Below are 25,336 nucleotides of genomic sequence, written 5' to 3' on the forward strand. Positions count from 1 at the left end.
AAATAGAGTAATGGTAGCTGTGTTTTCCCGAGGTTGGGAGATATCAAGACGGGGGGCATATTTTAAGGTGAGAGAGGAGAGAGATTCAAAAAGACATAGGGGCAACTTTTTCTACACAGACAGTGGTTGGTGTGTGGAGTGAACTGCCAGAGGAAGTCATATGGTGGATATGGACACTGTTTCGTTTAAAAGACACTTAGGTAAGTGTATGAACATGAAATTTTTCGAGGAATATGGGTCAGGAGCAGGCAGATGGGTCTAGTTTAGTTTGGGATTATGTTCAGCATGGACTGAACGGTCTGCTCCTCTGATCAGTGACATTGTGACTCAGTGGTTAGCACTGCTGCCTCACAGCACCAGGGTCCAGGTTCGATTCCAGCCTCAGGCGACTGTCTGTGTGGAGTTTGCACATGCTTTCTCCGAGTGCTCCGGTTTCCTCCCACAGTCCAAAGATGTGCAGGTCAGGGTGAATTGGCCATGCTAAATTGCCTGTAGCGTTAGGTGCATTAGTCAGAGGGAAATGGGTCTGGGTAGGTTACTCTTCGGAGGGTCGGTGTGGACTGGTTGGGTCAAAGGGGCAGTTTCCACACTGTAGGGAATATAAAAAAAAACTAAAAATTGTGCCTGTCCAAAATGACAGCGACTGGGAGAGAAAGAATATGGCCCACCGAAACACCTACTGCGACTGCTTGCAACTGCACTGTCTACATCCATACCCTGGATATGAACGCCAAATGTATGTCTAACTGCAGGGAGGAAGTGTACAGTCACACACATTATAGTCTCAAGGGAGAATTGTTTAAAATGATAAAGACGACCCAGAATTCAGGCAGCATGAAGTGTTGCAATGAATCATTGTAATTTCACGTCGTTTATTTCCTATTGGGTTTTTTATTTGTTTTGATTTTGAATTTTATCCCACAGTCAACCTCTTCAACATGAAAATCCTGTTGGTGAGTCCAACCAGGGCAGGACTGACACAGTCAGTGGGAGGGCCCTGGGGAGTATGAGAGAACAAAGAGGGATACAGGCTCATAGCTCCTTGAAAATAGACTCACAGTGAGACAGGGTGGTGAAGGAGGCTTTCGATGTGATTGCTTTCATCGGTAAGAGCATTGAGTATCGGAGTTCGGGTGTCTTATTGCAGCCATACTATACTTTGGTATGTCCACATTTGGAGGACTGCTTGCAGTTTGGTCACCTATTACAGGAAGGATATTATTAAACCAGGAAGAGTGCAGAAAAGATTTACTCGGATGATACTTGGACTGGTTTGACTTCCAAGGACAGGTTGGGATCAGCTGGAGCTTTTTTTCCCTGGAGCATAGGTCACTGAGGGGTGACCTTATAGAACAATAGAACAAAGAAAATTTACAGCCCAGGAACAGGCCCTTCGGCCCTTCAAGCCTGAGCCCATCCAAATGTACTGTCTAAACCTGTCGGTCAATTCCTAAGCACCTGTATCCCTCTGCTCTCCACCTACACATGCATTTATCCAGACGCATCTTAAATGAATCTACCGTGCCTGCCTCTCCCACCTCTGCTGGCAACGCGTTCCAGACGCCCACCACCCTCTGTGTGAAGTACTTGCCGCGTGTATCCCCCTTAAACATTCCACGTCTCACCTTGAAAGCGTGACCTCTCATTATTGAATCCTTCACCTCAGAAAAAGCTGGTCTCTATCCGCCTCGTCTATATCCTTCATGATTTTGTAAACCTCAATCAGGTCCCCCCTCAATCTCCTTTTTTCTAATGAAAATAAACCGAACCTACTCAACCTCTCTTCATAGCTAGCACCTTCCATACCAAGCAACATCCTTGTGAACCTTCTCTGTACCCTCTCCAAAGTATCCACATCCTTTTGGTAATGTGGTGACCAGAACTGTACACAGTATTCTAAATGCTGCCAAACCAATATCTTGTACAATTTTAACATGACTTATACTCAATACCTCGTCCAATGAAGGCAAGCATACCATATGCCTTCTTGACCACTCTAACCACCTGTGCAGCCACCTTCAGGGTACAATGGATCTGCACTCCCAGATCTCTCTGCCCATCAACTTTTCCCAAGGCTCTTCCATTCATTGTATAATTCGCTCTAGAATTAGACTTGCTTAAATGCATCACCTCACATTTGTCAGGATTGAAAGCCATCTGCCACTTTTCTGCCCAACTCTCCAGTCTATCTATATCCTCCTGTATTCTCTGACAGTCCCTTATGCTTTCTGCTACTCCACCAATCTTCGGGTCATCTGCAAACTTGCTGATCATACCAACAGTGCCCTCTTCCAGATCATTTATGTACATTACAAACAACAGTGGCCCCAACACTGACCCCTGTGGAACACCACTGGTCACCTTTCTCCATTTTGAGAAACTCCCTTCAATGACTACTCTCTCTGTCTCCTGTTGTTCAACCAGTTCTTTATCCACCCAGCTAGAACACCCTGCATACCATGTGACTCCACTTTCTCCATTCGTCTACAATGGGGACCCTTATCAAACACCTTACTAAAGTCCACATATATGACATCAACAGTCCTTCCTTCATCTAACAACTTGGTATCTTCCTCGAAGAACCCGATAGAGAAAATCATGAGAGGCATTGATGAAGTCGATTACGGACATGGTAGGGGATTCTGAAACGAGAGGGGTTAGGTTTAAGGTGAGAGAGGATGCAAGAGGGTCCAAGGGGCAATTTTTTCACACAGAATATGTGAGTGACCAGAACAGGCTGCCAGAGGCAGTGGTAGAGGCGAGTACAATTTTGTCATGTAAAAAATATTCAGACAGGTCCATGGATGGGACAGATATGGAGGAATATGGACCAAATGCAGGCAAATAGGACTGGATTAATTGTGAAAACTGGGTGGCATGGACAAGTTGGGCCGAAGGGCCTGTTTCCACAGAAGCTGTAGATTTCTACACTCGATAACTTGACAAACTGGCAAGGGGACCCAGGAAATTGGGTGAAATGATTGTCTATTTTCCTGCATTTGCATGGAGAGTCAGTTTTATCTCCGTCGAGTATAAAACAATTGATGGTGGGTTGCACGCATCCCCACGCTTTGAAGAAATCATGACAACATCATCTCCCAGATGGACATTTGCTGACAGCCCAGCTCCTGTCCTCCTGGCCTGCCTTTGCATATCTGTGACTCCTCTTGACTTTTACAAGACGAAATTTGAAAATGTCACACTTTCGCAAAGTGACACTGATTCTCTGGAAGCGTCAGAGGCTTTTGGACCCCTGTCCCACTTCATTAGCCCATGCTCAGGCACCCAGCGTTCCCTGTATGGAAAGGACTTCAAAGACATGCCCATAGGTCCATGTCAGAGAGAGCACAAGTGTGCATTTTATGTGCGCTCCTCATCTGCTGACTGAGCTTCAGCACCAGCACTACAGCGGACGCCTGTAGATTGTGCTGTGTTACAAGTTCAGCAAACAAAGAGACTCTTAGTTCAATAAACAAAGAGACAGGGATGGCTTGCTGCAATTGTACAGGGTAGACCACACGCAGGAGGCTGGAAGAACACAGCAAGCCAGGCAGCATCAGGAGGTGCAGAAGTCAACATTTCGAGTGTAACCCTCTTTTCGGACTGGGTGTGAGTGTTGGGGGGGAGCTGCAGATAAATGGGGTGGCGGGGACAGGGTGGTGAAGTGGGGATAGGTGAAGACAGGTCGAGGGTCTGACCTGGTTGGTACATAAAGAGAAAGAGGGAAGCTAAATCAAGTATGGAACCCTTGGAAGATGCAACTGGGGAATTAGTAAAGAGGAACAAGGAAATGGTAGATAACTTCAACCAATATTTTGCATTGTCCTTCCCAGTGAAGGGCACGATAAACATCTCAAAGATGAAGATCGAACTTGAATGCTGAATATAGGATTAAAGACAGGATTCTTGGCAGTGTGGAGGAACAGAGGGATCTTGGTGTTCATGTACGTAGATCCCTCAAAGTTGCCACCCAAGTGGATAGGGTTGTTAAGAAAGCATATGGTGTTTTGGCTTTCATTAACAGGGGATTGAGTTTAAGAGCCGTGAGGTTTTGCTGCAGCTCCACAAGTCCCTGGTGAGACCACACTTGGAATATTGTGTCCAGTTCTGGTGGCCCTACCATAGGAAAGATACAGAGGCTTTGGAGAGGGTGCAAAGAAGGTTTACCAGGATGCTGCTGGGACTGGAGAGCTTGCCTTATGAAGAAAGGTTGAATAAGCTCAGACTTTTCTCTCTAGAGAGAAGGAGGAAGAGAGGAGACCTGATCGAGGTGTACAAAATAATGAGAGGAATAGATAGAGTCAATAGCCAGAGATGTTTCCCCAGGGCAGGATTGACTGGTACGAGAAGTCAGAGTTTGAAGATATTAGGAGGAAGGTATAAAGGAGATGTCAGAGGTAGGTTATTTACGCAGAGAGTTGTGAATGCATGCAATGTGTTGCCAGGGGTGGTGGTGGAAGCAGAGTCATTGGGAACATTTAAGCAGCTGCTGGACAAGCACATGGATAGCAGTGAGTTGAGGGGTGCATAGGTTAAGTTACTACATTTGACATTGGGATTAAATCTCGGCACAACATCATGGGCCGAAGGGCCTGTTCTGTGCTGTACTTTCCTATGTTCTATGAGAAGCAATGTGCTCATGGGAGGAAAGATCTCGTCACAGTCTCTATCATGAGGGACAGAGTATTTGACAAACAAATGGGACTAAAGGCAGAGAGGTCACTCGGACCTGATGGTCTACACTCAAGAGTTTTAAAGGAAATGGGTGTGGAGATAGTGGGGGCATTAACTTGATTTGATGTATTGCAGTCACTTGTACCAAACACAGTGAGAAACTTGGTTTGTGAGCAGTACAGGCAGATCATAGGATCCTGAGACAGAGTGAGGCACACAGGTTACAGCAGCACAGGAGATGCACTTTCAGGGCAGAGGAGATGATCTGGGGAGGGGTGCAGTGAGAGACAGACTCCCTGAGATCCTTGCAGAGAGAGGAGAAGAACTTCTTCAAGGTAGGCATCCTTGGAACAGGCTTCACAGTCAGGTTAAAACGAACCGGGAGAAAGTGAGGACTGCAGATGCTGGAGATGACAGTCGAGAGTGTGGGTGCTGGAAAAGCACAGCAGGAGCAGGAGAATCGCTGATTCGGGCACAAGCCCTTCATCAGGAATTGCCCAAAATGTCGATTCTCCTGCTGCTCGGATGCTGCCTGACCTGATGTGCTTTTCCAGCACCACACTCTCAAAACAAATATTTGAGTATCCCAAAGGTGTCTCTTACACATATAGGACTATATTTCCATGCATTGAGGCACTAGAAGGGTCCAATAACGAAACAGACCCCCAATTAACTTCAGCAGGAAGATCTCAGACAGGTGCTTTTCCCATCTGCACCTTGGCAGCAGCTGCCCCAACCTTTATTGTGCCCATCAGCACATAGTCCTGGACTTTGGAATGTGCCATTCTGCGACTGTAACTATAGCTGTACCTCGGTAACTGTGCGCCCAAGAAGGCGCTGTAAGAGGTGACTTTCTGCTTTTCACTGCACTCGTTTGATTACATGTGACAATAAAGCCAATTCAATTCAATTCAATGTCTGCCATTTTCCTGCTTTTCATTACACTATTTATCTGGCATTTTTCAAAGCCCACCTTTCTCTGTTTGTATCATAGAGTCATAGAGAGGTACAGCAAGAAAACAGACCCTTCGGTCCAACCCGTCCATGCCGACCAGATATCCCAATCCAATTTCGTCCCACCTGCCAGCACCCGGCCCATATCCCACCAAACCCTTCCTATTCATATATCCATCCAGATGCCTCTTAAATGTTGCAATTGTACCAGCCTCCACCACTTCCTCTGGCAGCTCATTCCATACACGTACCACGCTCTGCGTGAAAAAGTTGCCCCTTAGGTCCCTGTTATATCTTTCCCCTCTCACCCTAATCCTACGCCCCTCTAGTTCTGGATTCCCCCACCCCAGGGAAAAGACTTTGCCTATTTATCCTATCCAAGCCCTTCATGATTTTGTAAACCTCTAAAAGGTCACCCCTCAGCCTCCGACGCTCCAGGGAAAACAGCCCCCAGCCTGTTCAGCCTCTCCCTATAGCTCAAATCCTCCAACCCTGGCAACATCCTTGTAAATCTTTTCTGAACCCTTTCAAGTTTCACAACATCTTTCCGATAGGATGGAGACCAGAATTCAGTGTCTACTTCTATTGACAAGAGACAATAGGTGCAGGAGTAGGCCATTCGGCCCTTCGAGCCAGAACCACCATTCATTATGATCATGGCTGATCATCCACAATCAGTATCCTGTTCCTGCCTTTTCCCCATAACCCTTGATTCCACTACCTTTAAGAGCTCTATCCATCTCTTTCTTGAAAATATCCAGAGACTTGGCCTCCACAGCCTTCTGGGGCCCAGCATTCTGTATATCCACCACTCTCTGGGTGAAGACGGGTTCTCCTCAACTCTGTTCGAAATGGCCTCCCCCTTATTTTCAAACCGTGTCCTCTGGTTCTGGACTCACCCATCAGTGGGAACATGCTTCCTGCCTCCAGAGTGTCCAATCCTTGAACGATCTTACTGGCAGGGAGTTCGAGTCATGGATTCCCCATGATGGAACATCATCACCAAAGGAACGGCCACAGCTCACCACCATCTTCCTACATCCGACTTCCCCAAATCTAAAGAATAGATTAATTTTAAAATGTTCATTTCAAATGGATACACGGAGAGATAAATGTGTGACAAGTACAACATCAGGAAATGGAATAAGGGAAATGAACTTGTGGCGTAGGTCAGAATTGGCAGGTATGATGTGGTGGGCATCACGGAGACATGGCTGCGGGAGAATCGGGATAGGGAGCTGAATATCCCAAGGATATACATTCTCTCAAATAAAACAGGCAGGTGGGCAGAGGGGGTGCAGTTGCCTTGTTAGCAAAAAATAAAATTGAACAAAGAGCAATAAACAAAGTCGAACCAAGGTGAAAAACAGGCCTCCGATCAGTCGTCAGGATTTGGGGCACAGGATACACCAGGAGGTAGAAAAGATGTCTCAGAAAGACAAGGTTACAGTTATTAAGGGGGGATTTCAATATGCAGTTGGGCTGGGAAAACCAGCTTGGTAGGAGGTTGCGAAAAAAGGAACGTGGGGTATGTCTACAAGATGGCTTCTTGGAGCAGCTTGTGGTGGAGCCCATTAGGGACCAGGCAATACTGGGTTGCGTGTTGGACAATGAGGCAGACTTGATAAGGGAGCTCCAGGTGAAGGAACCTTTAGGAGGCAGTGACCATAATCTTACTCTGCAATTTGAGAGGGAGAAGGAGGAATCAGAGGTAACAGTATTACAGCTGAATAAAGGCAACTGCAGAGGCATGAGGGAGGAGCTGGGTAGAATTGACTGGGAGAGGGGCCCAGCAGGAAAGACAGTGGAACAGCAATGCCAGCGGTTTCTGGGAGTCATTCAAGAGACACAGCAGATATGCATCCCAAGGAAAAGGAAACATACTAAAGGGGGGATGAGGCAACCATGGCTGACCAGGGAAATCAGAGACAGCATAAAAGCACAAGAGAAAGCAGAAATGTGGCGAAGGGGAATGGGAAGCCAGAGGATCGGGAAGCTTACAAAGACCAACAGAGGGCAACAAAGAGAGAAGTAAGGAGGGAGATGATTACATGTGAAGGTAAGCTCGCCAGTAATATTCAGAAAGATTGCAAGAGTTTCTTTTGATCAATGAAAGGCGAAAGAGAGGCAAAAGTGGACTTTGGGCCACTGGAAAATGATGCTGGAGAAGTAGTGAGGGGGAACAAGGAAATGGCCGAGGAATTGAATAAGTACTTTGTGTCAGTCATCATGATGGAAGACATGAGTAATATCCCAAACATTCAAGAGAGTCACAGTGCAGAGATAAGGACAGCAGCAGTCACTAAAAATGTGCTGGAAAAACTGAATGGCCTGAAGGTGAATAAATCACCTGGACAAGGTGGGCTACATCCAAGGGTTGTTAGGGAGACAGTTGAAAAGGTAGTGGAGGGTCCCAGAGGACCAGAAAATCACGAATGTAACCCCTCTGTTTAAGGCAAAAGACAGGCCAATGAGTCTAATCTCAGTCGTTGGTAAGACTTTGGAGTCCATTATGAAGGATGAGATTTCTGAATACTTGGAAGTGGATGGTAAAATTGGGCAAAGTCAGCATGGTTTCATCAAGGGGAGATCATCTCTGACAAATTTGTTAGAATTCTTGAAGAAGGTAATGAGCAGGTTAGACCAAGGAGAGCCAATGGATGTCATCTATCTGGACTTCAAGAAAGCCTTTGATAAGGTGCCATACAGGAGGCTGCCAAATAAGGCAAAGGCCCATGGTATCAGAGGCAAGGTGTGGCATGGATAGAAGCTTGGCTTGTCTGGCAGAAAGCAGAGAAACTGTTGAGGAAAGGGTCCTTCTCAGGATGGAAGCCAGTGACTAGTGGTGTTCTGCTAGGGTCGGTGTTGGGATCACAACTTTTCACTTCATACATGAATGATCTGGATGAAGGAACTGAGGGCATTCTGGTGAAGTTTGCAGATGATACATAGATTGGTGCAGGGGCAGGTAGTATTGAGAAGGTGGAGAGGCTGCAGAATGACTAGGAGAGTGGGCAAAAAAGTAACAGATAAAATACAACATGGGAAAATGTGAGGGCATGCACTTTGGGAGGAAGAATGGAGACATGGGCTATTTTCTAAATGGGGAGAAAATTCAGAAATCAGAAGGGACTTGGAAGTCCTAGTCCAGGTTTCTCTTAAGGTAACCATGCAAGTTGAGTCAATAGTGAGGAAGGCTAATACAATGTTGCCATTCATCTCGAAGAGGACGTGAATATAAAAGCAGAGATATACTTCTGAGGCTTTATAAGGCTTTGGTCAGACCACATTTAGAGTACTGTGAGCAATTGTGGGTCCATACCTCAGGAAAGATGTATTGGCTTTGGCGTGGGTCCAGAGAAGGTTTATGAGACTCTGGGACTATACTCAATGGAATTTAAAAGGATGAAGAGGAAGCTGATTGAAACTTATGGAATACTAAAATGGCCTGGACAGGGTGGATGTTGGGAAGATGTTTTTTTTAGTAGGAGAACCAAAGACCTGAGGGTACAGCCTTCGAGTAAAAGGAAGACCTTTTAGACAGAGATAATGTTATGGAAGTGTCAGGGGTACTGTACCTTTAAGAAAGTTGAAAGCTGGCAAGGACTTACAGAGGCACACAGGGTGTTGGAGAATTTACAATGTAACTTTTGCTTCAGAACAGCTAGTACTGGCTGGGTTGCCTGGAGACAAAAACAAATTCAAATTCGGCCAATCAGTTTATATTATACCCCAAAATATCAACCTCCAATCAAGTTTGAATTTAGGATATTGACAATATTAAAAACCAATGAAATGATCCAATGCTTTGGGGTAGAAGATTGGAGAAAATTGAACAGTTGGGGAAGAGAACTGCCAAGCCACCAACAAAAGAAGACTGCCCACAGAATAGCTCTCTTATAGGTGCCTTTAGCCATCAATGACCTGTGAAAATTCGACTGCCCACAGAATAGCTCTCTTATAGGTACCTTTATCCATCAATGACCTGTGAAAATTCGACTGCCCACAGAATAGCTCTCTTATAGGTACCTTTAGCCATCAATGACCTGTGAAAATTCGACTGCCCACAGAATAGCTCTCTTATAGGTACCTTTATCCATCAATGACCTGTGAAAATTCGACTGCCCACAGAATAGCTCTCTTATAGGTACCTTTAGCCATCAATGACCTGTGAAAATTCGACTGCCCACAGAATAGCTCTCTTATAGGTACCTTTATCCATCAATGACCTGTGAAAATTCGACTACCCACAGAATAGCTCTCTTATAGGTACCTTTAGCCATCAATGACCTGTGAAAATTCGACTGCCCACAGAATAGCTCTCTTATAGGTACCTTTAGCCATCAACGACCTGTGAAAATTCGACTGCCCACAGAATAGCTCTCTTATAGGTACCTTTAGCCATCAATGACCTGTGAAAATTCGACTGCCCACAGAATAGCTCTCTTATAGGTACCTTTAGCCATCAACGACCTGTGAAAATTCGACAGCTGGCTAGTTTCAAAATTTGAATCTTTGATAAATCTTAATTGGGGGGGGGGCGGATTATTGGACTAGTATTGTAGAGGGAAAGGTAAAAGATCAGTGAGAGAAAGGAGTTGTAAATAGTTGTGAATTAATTATTCTCTGTTAAACTTTTAAAAATGAAGTTGTTCATTTTTACTTTAAGTAGTGACCTTTGGGATAGTTCTCTCAAGTTTTAACAGATTACCGCATGGGGTAAATCTTTTCTGTGTTGCTGGCTTAAATTAGCAGGAGGGGTTACGTTGCATCATAACAATAAGGAGAGACTTAGAAAGAGAGAGAGAGTGGTGAATCTATGGAATTCATTACCACAGAAGGCTGTGGAGGCCAGGTCATTGAGTATATTTAAGACAAATAGATTGGCTCTTGATTGCCAAGGGGATCAAAGGTTATGGGGAGAAAGCAGGAAAATGGGGTTGAAAAACCTATCAGCCATGATTGAATGGCAGAGTAGAGTTGATGGGCCGATTGGCCGAATTTCTGTTCCTTTGTCTTACAGTCTAAATATGAAATTAACTTACAAAAACCTTTTGATACAAATATTTATAATACTGCACTGTATTCCTGAAAATCAATCTCATCTTAACAAGGAATTAAAGGTTAATATAGATGAGAAATGGCATTCAGTCAACTTTCCCCATCTCATCCTATCGAGAAACCCACCCCATGCTCCTCGTCATTTCTCCATCAGTTACATCTCGGTGGCTCCGATTATGGACAGCTCCCTTGTGTAACCGCGATGTGGCAACTTTTGGAAGCCCTGCTGAAAGAAAATAAGACAAAGTTGGCCTTTTCACTCTTGGAGCATTCAACCACCAACCCAGTTATGTCGGTTCAACAAGTAATTAGGAAGGCAAATGGAATTTTGGCACTTATTGCTAACGGAATGGATTAACAAAGTTGGGAAGTGTTGCTGCACCGGGACAAGACGTTAGTGAGGCCGCACGTGGAGTTTTAGAAATAGAATCCCAACAACGTGCAAACAGGCCCAACAAGTTCACTCTGACCCTACAAAGAGTAACCCACCCAGACTCATTCCCCTACCCTATATTTGCCTAATGCACCTCAGCTACACATCCCTGAACACTACGGGGCAATTGAGCATGCCTAATTCACCCTGACCTGCACATCTATGGGGAGAATGTGTAAACTCCGCACAGACAGTCGCCCAAGGTTAGAATCGAACCAGGGCTGTGAGGCAGCAGTGCTAACCACTGAGCCACCATGTTGCCACTATTTTGTGTGCAATTTTCATCCCCTCAGCTGAGGGCGTAGTTGCATCGGAGGCAGTTCAGAGGAGGCTTGCTCGATCGATTCCAGAGTTGAGGAGTTCGCCTTATGACCAGTGATTGTGCAGTTTCGACCCATACTCTCTGAGAAGAATGAGAGGAATTCTAACTGAGGTTTTTACGATGTTAAAGGGGATTCACAACATAGATGCAGAGAGGATGTTTCCTCTTGTGTGCGGTAATCTGGAGTGAGAGGTCATAGTTTTACGAGAGGGGTGGCAGATTTGTACAGAGATAAGGAGAAATCATTTCTCTGAAATAGTCATGAATCCATGAAATTCACTCCCAGAGTGCAGTGGATGCCAGATCATTGAGTAAATTTTAGAAAGAGTCATAGACTCATAGTGATGTACAGCACGGAAACAGACCCTTCGGTCCAACTCGTCCATGCCGACCAGATATCCCAAGCTGATCTAGTCCCACCTGGCAGCATCGAGTTCCATATCCCTCCAAACCCTTCCTATTCATATGCCCATCCAGATGCCTTTTAAATGTTGCAATTATACCAGCCTCCACCACTTCCTCTGGCAGCCCATTCCACACACGTACCACCCTCCACGGGAAAAGGTTGCCCCTTAGGTCTCTTTAACATCTTTCCCCTCTCGCCTTAAAGCTATGCCCTCTAGTTCTGGACTCCCCCACCCCAGGAAAAAGATTTTGTCTATTTACCCTATCCATGCCCCTCATGATTTGCTAAACCTCTATAAAGTCACACCTCAGCGTCTGACGCTCCATGGAACACAGCTCCAGCCTATTCAACCTCTCCATATGGCTTAAATCCTCCAACCCTGGCAACATCCTTGTAAATCTCTTTTGAACGCTTTCAGGTTTCACAACATCTTTCCGATAGGAAGGAGACTAGAATTGCATGCAATATACCAAAAGTGGCCTAATCAATGTTCTGTACAGCCACAACATGACCTCCTACCTTCTGTACTCAGTATTCTGCCCAATAAAGGAAAGCATACCAAACATTTTCTTCACTATCCGATCTACCTGCGACGCTGCTTTCAAGGAGTTATGAATCTGCACACCGAGGTCTCTTTGTTCAGCAACACTCCCTTGGATCTTACCAGTAAGTGTTGAAGTCCTGCTCTGATTTGCTTTCCCAAAATGCACCACCTCGCATTTATCTGAATTAAACTCCATCTGCCACTTCTCAGCCCATTGGCTCATCTGGTCAAGATCCTGTTGAAATCCGAGGTCACCTTCTTTGCTGTCCACTACACCTCCAATTTTGGTGTCACCTGCAAACTTACTAACTATACCTCTTGTGCTCGCATCCAAATCATTTATATAAATGATGAAAAATAGTGGAGCCAGCACTCCACTGGTCACAGGCCTCCAGTCTGAAAAACAACCCACCACCACCACCCTCTGTCCTCTACCTTCTGTATCCAAATGGCTAGTTCTCCCTGTATCCATTGGTTGAAGATAAACTGGATTTGATGCCAAAATCAGCCATGATCATATTAAATGATGAAGCAGGCTGAATCTTATGCTCACTTCTGGATCTTATGCTCACCTTCCATCCATTGCAACAGCTTTCCAATGACTGTTTTCTCAAGCAGCTCTTGTCAGCAAATGGATCAGTCCAAGGCAAAGGCGTAGTTTCGAGCATGAATTGTCAGCGAATCAAGACTGGCTGCTTCAAAGAGAAGTGTTGCAGCTCAAAGCTATCATAGTCTTTCCAGTCAAACATTGCTAACAAATTCCTTTTGTTTCTTTGCAATGTTCTTCCTCCTGAAAGTTGACCCCCTGGTGACCTACGGTAGGTGCGTGGTCTCAGAACACCTCGCTCACTCGATGCCCTCAGCCTCAGAGCGTGTCCATCCACCCCCGGGAGCAGCTCAGTCACCGAGACTATAGTGCCGATAGGGCACTTTCTGAACCGCTGCGAACGCTGGGAACAGCTCGGCGCCATTGACATTTCATACTGGGAATTCTGACCCAAACCACAAAATGCACCGATCGCACTGCAGGGCACCGTCAACATCTTTACAAATGCTATTTCGCGCATTTTCTTTTTTCCTTCAACAGTGAGCAGTCAGATTAGATTACAATGTGGAAACAAGCCCTTCAGCCCAACAAGTCCACACCGACCCATCGAAGCGCAACCCACCCATACCCCTACATTTACCCCTTACCTAACACTACGGGCAATTTAGCATGGCCAATTCACCCTAACCTGCACATCTTTGGACTGTGAGAGGAAACCGGACCACCTGGAGGAAACCCACGCAGACACGGGGAGAACGTGCAAACTCCACACAGTCAGTCGCCTGAGGCGGGAATTGAACCCGGGTCTCTGGCGTCGTGAGGCAACAGTGCTAACCACTGTGCCACCGTGCCGCCCAGTCAGATGGACTGATAAACTTTTTTTTTACAATCACAACGAATTCTAATACAGTATCCTTCCATAAATCAAGCACAATTTATGTCATCTGCTTATTTCATCTCGAGATAAAGTTCCTTACATTTTCTCCATGGGCATGAAATCAATCAAATGCAACTCCGGGATACTCCCTCCCTTTGAGGTTGTACCAGCCATCTCTCCATGACACACAGGCAGTACTAAGACCGAGGAAGCCACACAATGGGGACTATTGTTCCCAAACTATTCTGCTTACTTGGCACAACGTTCAATGCTCTTCAGTTTTATTCATTTCTTTCCAAAATCATCCAACACTGAGTTAATGAAGATACATTTCTGACAGTTGCAGCACACTTGAATACACAATAATCTTGAGACAGATACTTGAGAAAACACCTCATTCACCATCACAAGACATTTGCTTTGTAATTTTAACGGCGAGCACTCTTTGGGGTGGCTCCAGAGGGCTTTGAAATAGCATTGATCATCACAGACTGATTTTTATTGAGGTGAAGCCCATATTTTGTGCAGTGAAGGAATATGCTGAGTGTTCCCAAAGACAGTTCCAGGATTTTGACCCAGCATCAAAGGGAGAAATGGTTTAATATACTTGCAAAGCAGTGTCACTTGCAGATCTGCTGCTTTGATCTTTTGGGCTGGAGAGATTGTGAGTTTGCAAAGTGTTGTCAAATGAGGCTTGGTGAGTTGCTTCATTGCAGCTCCTCGACGGTGCTGCCACTCTGTATTGGTGGTGGTGGGACTGAATGTTGACAGTGGTGTCAGTCAAGTGAGCTACTTTGTTCTGAATTAGATCAAGCTTCCTGAGTGTTGTTGGAACCATACAAAGCCATCACACTCCTGACCTGTGCCTTGCAGATGGTGGAAAGGTTTTGGGAATCAAGAGCGCAGTTACTTACCACAGATTTCTCAGCTTCTGACCTGCTATTGTGGCCATGGATTGCACATAGTTCTGAGTGAAAGACTTTTAAAAATGTTTTTAATGGTCTTTTGTAGTTTATTATAAAACGTAATGCTCCAGAATGCAGAAAGCCTCATAAAAGGGGCGGCACGGTGGCTCAGTGGTTAGCACTGATGCCTCACAGCGCCAGGGACCCAGGTTCGATTCCTGCCTTGGCCAACCGTCTGTGTGGAGTTTGCACACTCTCCCCGTATCTGCGTCGGTTTCATCTGGGTGCTTCGGTTTCCTCCCAAGATGTTCAGGTCAGGTGAACTGGCCATGCTAAATTGCCCACAGTGATAGGTGCATTAGTCAGGGAGGAAAGCCAGGGAATAGGTCTGGGTGGGCTACTCTTTGGAGGGTCGGTGTAGACTTGTTGGGCCGAAGGGCCTGTTTCCACACTGTGGGGAATCTAACCTAATCTAATCAGGTCCATGTAATTTGGTTGCCAAGGGGTAAAACATTCAAATGAAGCAGTTTTCACACCTCATAACAAAAGAAAGACACACTCTCAGACTCAGAGAAACCAGAAAAGCGAGAGATGTTGCTGATGTACACAGGGGCAACAATGATTCTTGTCCACAACCAAAAAGAATGCTGGTGAGAATGAATTCCCTGCTTCAAGAGATCAGGCTTGCAGAGATTTCGAGACCAGTGGGGACCTCGCTGTTGGATATCAGATCAATGACACTCAGAAGACTGAATAAAGGAACTTTAAAGGTGGTACTGAAGAGTTACCCTGTTGTGACCAAGGGAAGGGATGCAATTGGAATGCTGGCTGGGAATTAGGGATTTAATCTACAAGGTAACATGTCCACTGGCAGTGTGATGTGATAAACACAGCAGAAATCATTTTCAGTACATTATACAGTTAATAGGAAAGTACCTTTCCTGTAGTTTAGTTTACTAGTTAACCAATAAGTTGTTTTTTACTCATTCACAGGATGAGGGCATCACTGGCTAGGGTATCATTTATCACCCCGCCCTCCCTGTCCAGAGGGCAGTTGAGAGTTAACCATTCTGCTTTGTATCTGCATGTTTAGTTTGAGCAAAATTAAGTTTGTTCATTGCACTGCAGATTTTAGATTAGGTTAGATTCCCTACAGTGTGGAAACAGGCCCTTCAGCCCAACAAGTCCTCACCAACCCTCCGAAGAGTAACCTACCTAGATCCATCCCCCTACATTTACCTGACTAATGCACCGAACACCATGGACAATTTAGCATGGCCAATTCAACTGACATCTTTTGGACTGTGGGAGGAAACCGGAGCATCCTGGAGGAAACCCACACAGACACAGGGATGATGTGCAAAACTCACACAGACAGTCGCCCAGGGTGGGACTCGAACGTGGGTCCCTGGCGCTGTGAGGCAGCAGCGCTAACCACTGAGCCACCGTGCTACCCCTTAATCTTAAAACGTGTGCAATTCTTTCTGTCAGTTGCTGGATAATTCATATCTTTTTTTGAAAATAGTCTTTGACTTTAATAGGGGATCATAACAATTTAACTGGTTAAGCTGCATTTCTGATCTACCCTTCCAACCCAGAAGTTGACAGAAGGAGATCAAGAGAGGTAATGCTGTGGAATCAAGGAGAGATGTCCTCTTGTTCAGAGATAGTAATTGCTGGGTACTGTGTGGTTTACATCTTACTTGTCACTTGACACCTGAAGCCTGAACGTTGTTGTCGGCTTGTTCCATACAGCCATGGACTGTTTCAGTGTCTGAGGGATTAGGAATGATACTGGACACTGTGCAATCATCAGTGAGCATTTATACTTTTCTATTGGGGAAAAGGTCATTGATGAAGCAGCTGAGGATAGTTGCATTGAGGCATCTACTCTGAGGAAAGGTCCTGGGTTAAAATGATCTGCCTCCAACAACCGCAACATTTTGCCAAGTATGACCCCAACTTGTGGAGAGTTTTCCCCTGATACCCATTGATTCCAGTTTTGTGAGGGCTCCTTGATGCTACACTTGCTGAGTGCTGCTTTGATGTCAAGAGCAGTCACTGTGACCTCAGAATTCAGCCCTTTTGTCCATGTTTCATTCACGGTTGCAATATGATTTGGAGCCAAGTAATCCTGGTAGAACCAGACTGGGCATCGAGAGCAGGCTCTTGTTACCTAAGTACTGCTGATAGCACAATTCCTGATGATTAACAGGAGACACATGGGGTTCTAATTGGCTGGACTAGATGTGTTCTGCTTTTTGAGGACAGGATGTACCTGAGTAATATTTCACCCTGTAGTAGATGTCAGTGCCTTGGCTGAACTCAAATAGCTTTACTTCAGCCAGAGCTGAGCAGCACAGTGGCTCAGTGGTTAGTACTGCTGCCTCGCAGCACCAGGGACCCGGGTTCGATTCCAGCCTTGGGCGACCGTCTGCGTGGAGTTTGTACATTGTCCCTATCCCTGTGTGGATTCCTGCGGGTGCTCCGGTTTCCTCCCACAGTCCAAAGATGTGCAAGTTCGGGTGAATTGGCCGTGCTAAATTGCCCGTAGTGATAGGTGCATTAATGGGTCTGGGTGGGTTACTCTTCGGAGGGTCGGTGTGGACTTGTTGGGCCAAAGGGCCTGTTTCCACACTGTAGGTAATCTAATCTAAACTAATTCTGTGCCACAAGCTCATATCACTCTCACCAGAATCTTGTTCGGGTCCATTGCTCTTGCTATATCCAGTGTTACAAGGATGGTGTCCTATTTCAATTCTGTAAGACTTTGACGAGACCACACTTGGGGTACTGTGAACAGTTTTGGTCTCCACACTTAGAGAAGGAGATTCATGCCTTTAAGCAAGGTTCACTCAGCTGAAATCTGGCTGATTTCTGAAATCTGAAATCATCCTAAGATTAAGGAAATTATCTTCAGAGGAAAGATTGGGTAGATATTCCCAGGAGTTGAGGAGAATGAAGATGAAGTCAGTGATCATCTAACATGCCTCAGTTGACTTTGACAGTGTAAATGTCGGAAGGATGTTTTTTTTCCTGCCTGGGGGAGTCTAGAAATCAGAGACACTGTATCAGCACGTCCATCTTAGACTGTAATGAACAGCAGGACCTTTACTCAAAGAGTTGGGAATCTTCGACGTTCTGTAAGATCTGTGTATTCTCAGTCAGAGGTTTATACTTTTTTTTCAGACTTTAATCGGATCAAATGATAGGCAGTAATGAAATCAAAGGCAATAACTAAATCAAATGATCTTGTTGGACAGATTCAAAGGGCTGACTGGCCTGTGTCTGTTCCCAATAAGCTCATCGGAATCAAGTTGCTTAAAGACTAGTTTTCCATGACACTGGCGACCTCTGGTGGAGGCTGAGAGGAATTGTCCCCTTGGCACTTCTGGCTGAAGATTGTCCCAAATTCCTTTGGCCTTGTCCCGTGGGCTGGGTTCTGCCTTTGTCCAGGATGTAGATGTCACACCGAGATCCCAGCTTCAGCCCTCATCACTCTCCGCCACTGTTCACAGCTGGATGGGGCAAGACTGTTGAGATTCCATCTGATCTGCTGGCCAGGGGATTGCTGAGTTTTGTCGACAGCATGTTCGTTCCGCTGTGTCGTCTGGATTATCCATGTGGGGTACCTGCACCAGGTTTGCATCTCGTTTTCACCCAGTGCTGCTCCCGGCGTGTCACTGAACCAAGGTTGGTCGTCCAGCAGAGGGAAGGAAATGCAGCCCGCACGATTACAGGTGACGTTTAAGTTCAGTTCTGCTGCTGATGGCCCACAGTGTCTCTTGAACACTCGGTTTTTAATCTGCTCAATTGGTCTAGAATCTCTCCTACTAAGCGATAGTGGTAAATGAGGAGTCCTTCAACAAGTCATTTGGTGGGAATGAAGTCAAATGGGTTTTTCCTCGGTGTCATTTCTTTGGTGAGTTTTGAGAAGATTTGGAGCTCAGGTTGAGGTTTTGGATGTAGGTTTGCTCACTGAGCTGGAAGGTACATTTCCAGACGTTTCGTCACCCTACTTCAGTGGGCTTCAGGCGAAGCAATGCTGAAAATTTCTGCTTTCTATTTAGATGTTTGGGTTTCTTTGGGTTGGTGACACCATTTCCTGTGGTGATGTTATTTCCTGTGGCGAAGTCACTTCCTGTTCTTTTTCTCAGGGGATGTTAGATGCGGTCTAACTCGATGGGGTCTAACTTCATTTCTTTGGTGTCTAAGGCCAGGTTTGATAGCAACGTCCTTGGGGACTCTGGTCAGTCATTGTCCTACTTGGTGACAGACATTGAAGTGCCCCACCAACACAATGTGAGGTCCTTGGCATTTTCAGTGCTTCTTCCAAACAGTGTTCAATATGGAACAGTGCTGATCCTGGGTTGCACTTGGAGGGAATCAGTAAAAGGTTTCTGTGGTCACATTTGACCTGATGCCATGAGCCCTCATGTGGTCTGGGGACAATGTTGAGGAAAATCATGAAGGATAAGGTGAATAACAAGGGTCTTCTCCCTCAGGTTTGAGGAGGGGGGTCAAAAGTAGGAGGCCTGTTTTTAAGATGCGAGGAGCTTTTTACAAAAAGAGCAGTTTGTGTGTGGGTTAAAGTACCAGAGAAAGTGTGGTGAATGCGGGTGTCGTTACAATGTTTAAAAGACATTTGGGTAAGTTCATGAATAAGAAATGTTTGGGGGGATATGGACCCAGCACTGGCCGGTGGGACTGGTTTAGTTTGGGAACATGATAGGCATGGACTGGTTGGACCGAAGGCATGCTGTACGACTCTATGACTCCCAGTCATGATTAGAGTGGTGCTGGAAAAGCACAGCAGGCCAGGCAGCATCCGACAAGCAGGAAAATTGACTTTTGCCCAAAACATCGATTTTCCTGATCCTCAGATGCTGCCTGACCTGCTGTGCTTTTCCAGCACCACTCTGATCTTGACTCTGATCTCCAGCATCTACAGTCCTCACTTTCATCTCTATGACTCCCAGGGCAACTCCCTCCCAACTGTATACCCTTGTATCAGCACCTCTGCATAGTGAGTCAAGAAACAACTAGGGATGGTACTGGAGGATCTGGGGACATTATCTGAAGAAAATGAATCTGTGAGTGTGTCAGGCTGTTGCTTGACTAGTCTGAGGGACAATATGCTTAATTTTGGCAGCATTCATGGGCCAGCATTTATTACCTGACTCTAGTTGCCCTCCAGAAGGAGGTGGTGAGCTAACTTCATGAACTGGATTAGTGGTGCTGGAAGAGCACAGCAGTTCAGGCAGCATCCAAGGAGCAGCGAAATCGATGTTTCGGGCAAAAGCCCTTCATCAGGAATAAAGGCAGTGAGCCTGAAGGGTGGAGAGATAAGCTAGAGGAGGGTGGGGGTGGGGAGAAAGTAGCATAGAGTACAATGGGTGAGTGGGGGAGGGAATGAAGGTGATAGGTCAGGGAGGAGAGGGTGGAGTGGATAGGTGGAAAAGGAGCTAGGCAGGTCGGACAAGTCCGGACAAGTCATGGGGACAGTGCTGAGCTGGAAGTTTGGAACTAGGGTGAGGTGGGGGAAGGGGAAATGAGGAAACTGTTGAAGTCCACCTTGATGCCCTGAGGTTGAAGTGTTCCGAGGCGGAAGATGAGGCGTTCTTCCTCCAGGCGTTTGGTGGTGAGGGAGCGGCAGTGAAGGAGGCCCAGGACCTCCATGTCCTCGGCAGAGTGGGAGGGGGAGTTGGAATGTTGGGCCACGGGGCGGTGTGGTTGATTGGTGCAGGTGTCCCAGAGATGTTCCCTAAAGCGCTCTGCTCGGAGGCGCCCAGTCTCCCCAATGTAGAGGAGACCGCATCGGGAGCAACCGATACAATAAATGATATTGGTGGATGTGCAGGTAAAACTTTGATGGATGTGTAACTTCATGAACTGCTTTAGTCCACCTGCTGTAGGTTGACTCACAATGCCTTTGGGGAGGGAGTTCTGACCCAGTGACACTGAACGAACGCAGACATATTTCCAAGTCAGGATGGTGAGTGGCTCGGAGGGGAACCTTGTTGGAGGTGATGTTCCCGTTTATGCTGCCTTTGACCTTCTCTGTGTAAGTTGTCATGGGTCTGGAAGGTGCTGTTTAAGGATCTTTGGTTAATCTGCCAATCAGAGAATGACTTTGTGGGATTGAGGGGTTTGGGCGCACCTTTGACGAGGTCAATGTTTGCTCACCATCCAGTTTTATCATCGCCCCCGAATAACCACAGGTTTGACCAACTCTCCACAATTACTCTGAAGACAGCTCTCTCTGGACAGTTAACGTGTTTGAGCACAGATGAACAATCTGTATACCGTACGTTTGGGAGTCCATGTTATTTATTTTCAAACCTGTTCCTTGCTAACCACATTCAAAATCGCATGTGGGTCTGACTGTTAATGAGTAACCCGGCATTTCACACAAACATTTATGTGGTCAGCATTTCCTTGAAAAGATAACTTAAAATTCTGACAAAAAAAGTGGATGAGGCTGAATTCACGAAGAGAACTTTCCATGCAGCCCTGCACATTGTTGCACTTGAACTTGTAAACTGACATTTGAAAGCAGCAATTCATGTTTGCTGAGGTTGAACTCTGATCAAATGTGTCCTGCCCGCTCTCTGGTGTTACTGGTGTCCCAGCTCACAGTATTTCACTTGGTTGGCTTCGTCCACATGACAAAAGGGGGCAGGAATGGACTTCGAAACATCTTCAGAATGTGCAAAGGTGGTATAACCTTATCAGCAGGCAGCCAGGAATCAGCTGCTCAGCCAAGACTGGACCTGGGCCCCCCAGCTTATCAAGTCGGAACTGCAGGAAGACTACAGGTCAGTGGACATTCACATCTGACATGGTGCAAATCCTGTGTCGTTAGTTTTGATTTCTGGTGTCTCTTCCGATCCTCCTCGCCTTTCTCTGTGGTTGCGCTGAACTCAATGGGCACAATTCAGCACAGCTTGCTGACTCCCCACCCTACTGGTCAATTCCTGAACCAGGAATAACTGGCACATCCATGGCATGAATACATTCTGTCAGAGATCACTGACAGTGATGGTGAGACTTGGGTGGATCCCACGCTGCTTTGCAAAGACTGATGTCGCTGACAGAAATATCCTTTCACAAGAGCCAATTGTGTGAGCCAAGCAAATAGGGGAGCTTGTCAGAAACACTTTGTTTGGTTGGTTTGTCATGACTTACAGTGGCTGAAGGTACCAGAGGCTCAAAAGTGGAAAGAGATTGCAAATAGATTTCATTTCAGAACCTAAATGTTATGTTCACCATTTTGGTTACTCACAACAGACAATCAGTGAAAAGCATTTTGTGTTGGCAGTCAAGTACTGAAGGCAGAGATACACAATTACACCTGAACAACAAACCTATCAGAGCCCAAATGCAATAACCAAACTGGACTTGAGAACGAGGAGCTGGAGTGGATCCTTCAGCCCTTCAAGCCCGCTTCGCCATTGAATACAATCATGGCTGATCTCATCTCGGCCTCAACTCCACTTTCCTAACCACTCTCTGTAATTCTTTAGCCCGTTACGAATTAAAAATCTCCTCCCATTCTTCTCAACTCCGGAGAGTATGGACGTAAACTATTCATTCTGCTCAAAAAAACACAAATCCTTCCCTCACCTCTGGAATCAATCTATTAAATCTCCTCTGAACTGCCTCCAACTCCATCCCTTCTCAAGTCGGGGGGGCGAAAACAGTACACAACACTCTTTGTGTGTGGTCTCGCTAATGCCTTATCCAGTTACAATAACCCTTCCCTACTTTTTCACTCTGTTCCTTTCACAATAAATGCCAGAATTCCATTTTTTAAAATGTCCCCACTCATGGGACTTGGGCATATTGAGCTAGGCTAGCATTTATTACCCATTCCTAATTACCCAGATGGTAGTCAGTGGCACGGTGGCACAATGTTTAGCACTGATGTCTCACAGTGCCACAGACCTGGGTTCAATTCCCACCTCAGGCGACTGTCTGTGTGGAGTTAGCACATTCTCCCCGTGTCTGCGTGGGTTTCCTCTCACAGTCCAAAAATGTGCAGATTCGGTGAATTGGCCATGCTAAATTGCCCGTGGTGTTAGGTGAAGAGGTAAACGTAGGGGAGTGCGACTGGGTGGGTTGCTCTTCGGAGGGTCGGTGTGGACTTGTTGCGCCGAAAGGCCTGTTTCCACACTGTAGTGAATCTAATCTGATCTCGTCAAGAATTGACCACATTTTGAGTCACATGTGAGCCAGACCAGGTAAGGATGGCTGGTTCCTTCCCTATAGGCCATAGTGAACCAGATAGGTGTTTCCAACAATCAGCGATGGATTTATGGTCATTATTAAACTCTCAATACAAGATTATTTATTGAATCCAAATTCCACCATCTGCAAGGGCAGGATTTGAACCGAGTTTACCTGAGTTTCTGGCTTAGCAGTCTGGTGATAATAAGAGGCGATAGCCTTCCTTATTACTCATTAAACCTGCAAACCAGTTTTCCGCTAATGTTGTCATGATCACTCAGGCATACCCAAACTATAATAACTCATCTCTTGGGGGTTGAAAAGTCTGCAGTAGAGGAATGACCACTGGCTAATATTTGTCCCTCAACAATGGGGCCCTGATACCGAAGCAAAGAATTCCTGTCCCCAATCACGGGTACCGGGTTTGGGTTAACAATCGGTTAATCATGGACTGCAGCACCGATACTCTAACTGCCACTTTGACAGAAGTCCTGGCGAAGGATCCTAACGGACAAGCAGCACCTTTCTGACTGAACGCAAAGCGAGGGGGAGGGGGAGCTGAAGATGTTTTGCCACAAGTCTGTAACAAGTGTTTGAGGTGGTGACTTTTTGCACACACTTTACCTCTTTTTGCTCTGGGTAAAAATGCCCAGCTGCTTTGAAGTGGTTGAGAGGCCTCCCTGTTTCACCCCCCTGACTGTGATAGTGAGGGATATTGTCCTGGGAGAGAGATGGATTGCTCTCAACATACCTGAGAAAGCTGCAAGACACGATATATTTCACCCTGCAGCCAATCAAATCTCCGGGCAGTATTTAGTTCTTAAAAGTCAGAATGTCGTTGTGTTATTGTTAATTGAACAGGCCAAGCAATGTGACTCGATGGAGTCAAACTGGTATTGATTAATTGAGCAAAAATGTACAAGGGCCAGAGTTTGACTGTGGAAAGAACAAAGTCTGTTCTCTGTGAATCTATAACCCAGCGGCGAGCAGACAGATGCTCAGAGACTACACTCCAATTCGGTACAATTGAGGCTCTGTTCTGGAATGCCACGTCAAAGGGTTACACGGGCTGGAGAGGAAGATTAAAATGTCATGTGGTGCAACTGGAAACTTGCTTTGGCAGTGTGAGGTGGGTAGCAGTAATAGAATCGATTCAAAGGGGTACAGAAACATCCAGCGCACTGAAGTCATCCATATGTTGTATGTCTGTTGGATGAGATGCAGGAGACTTCAGATCTATTGTGGAACCGGGATAATCATTGCTGCTATCATCGAGTCACTATTAGATTAGATTCCCTACAATATGGAAACAGGCCTTTCGGTCCAACAAGTCCACACTGACCCTCTGATGGTAACCCACCCAGGCTAGAGTGGTGCTGGAAAAGCACAGCGGGTCAGGCAGCATCCGAGGAGCAGCAAACGTTGATTTTCCTCCCCCTCAGATGCTGTGCTTTTTCCAGCACCACTCTAATCTGGACTCTGATCTCCAGTCGTCACGTTTGCCCTTTTAACCCACCCAGACCCCTACCCTACATTTAGCCCTGACTGATGCACCCAGCGGTATCGGCAATTAAGCATGGTCAATCCACCCTGACCTGCACATCTTTGGATTCTGGGAGGAAACCCACACAGATGTTGGGAGAATGTGAAAACTCCACACAGACAGTCGCCCGAGGCTGGAATCGAACCCGGGTCTCTGGCGCTAACCACCGTGCCGACCAAACTTCAGCCAGCATTCCAACCGATCCCTGACTCTTTCCCCATGGACCTGCAAACTTTCCTTTCTCAGTTGTTATGCAGGTCCCTTTTTGAACCAAACTGCCCGTAATCCTTTCACACAGCACATTCTCGTTCAGCGTAAGACACAGGAGCATAAGTAAGCCATTCAGCCCATCGAAACTGTTCCAGCATTCAGTGACTGATCTGATCATCCTCAACTCCACTGTCCTGCCTTTTCCCCAACCCTCGATTCCTCGTCTTGATTAGACATTGGCCTTAGCCGAACAGCTCACCGCTGACAGAACATTACTGCACTATTCCCACGTTGTTTTTGATGGTGGGTCTCAATCCTCTTAATTCCGTGTCACCTTTCTGACAGCGTGTCACCTTATTTCTGCTCTAAAACAACGTTACAATGGCAATACAGCGCAGTCCACCTGGCAAAGTAGTCAAACGTTGGGTCAGGAATAATGGGTCACGACAAGCGGCTTTATCCTCTTCGGTGAGAAAGTCAGGGAAACCCAGACAAGGCTTTTTCTACTAACCGCAGCTGAGGGCCTGTGCTTCAGGCAGTGCCAGCAGCGTTGACCCAGCTCATTTGTGGGTGAGGATGCAAGATGTCAATCCCCAGTGGATATTACACACCAGAATTCCAAGTCGGTGAA

General features: G+C 46.1%; 1 protein-coding gene across 2 annotated transcripts in view; it reads right to left on the reverse strand.

Annotated features, from left to right (window-relative positions):
* The window catches only part of lgi3 (leucine-rich repeat LGI family, member 3), a 77,105-nt gene that overhangs the window by 45,888 nt on the left and 5,881 nt on the right, over positions 1 to 25,336 (reverse strand). The window contains exon 1 of one of the 2 annotated variants that reach the window (XM_087984439.1): positions 12,967 to 13,222. The exons of the other annotated variant lie outside the window; for it this stretch is intronic. Coding sequence (XP_087840565.1) covers positions 12,967 to 12,977 — 11 coding nt within the window. The 5' untranslated portion in view covers positions 12,978 to 13,222. Of the gene's footprint in view, positions 1 to 12,966; positions 13,223 to 25,336 lie in introns of those variants that run through there. 2 annotated transcript variants of the gene reach the window in all.

Source organism: Chiloscyllium plagiosum, unplaced genomic scaffold (genome assembly GCF_037043375.1).
Source record: "Chiloscyllium plagiosum isolate Xiang-an unplaced genomic scaffold, Cpla_swu_hap1 HiC_scaffold_48, whole genome shotgun sequence".
NCBI classification, from domain to species: domain Eukaryota; kingdom Metazoa; phylum Chordata; class Chondrichthyes; order Orectolobiformes; family Hemiscylliidae; genus Chiloscyllium; species Chiloscyllium plagiosum.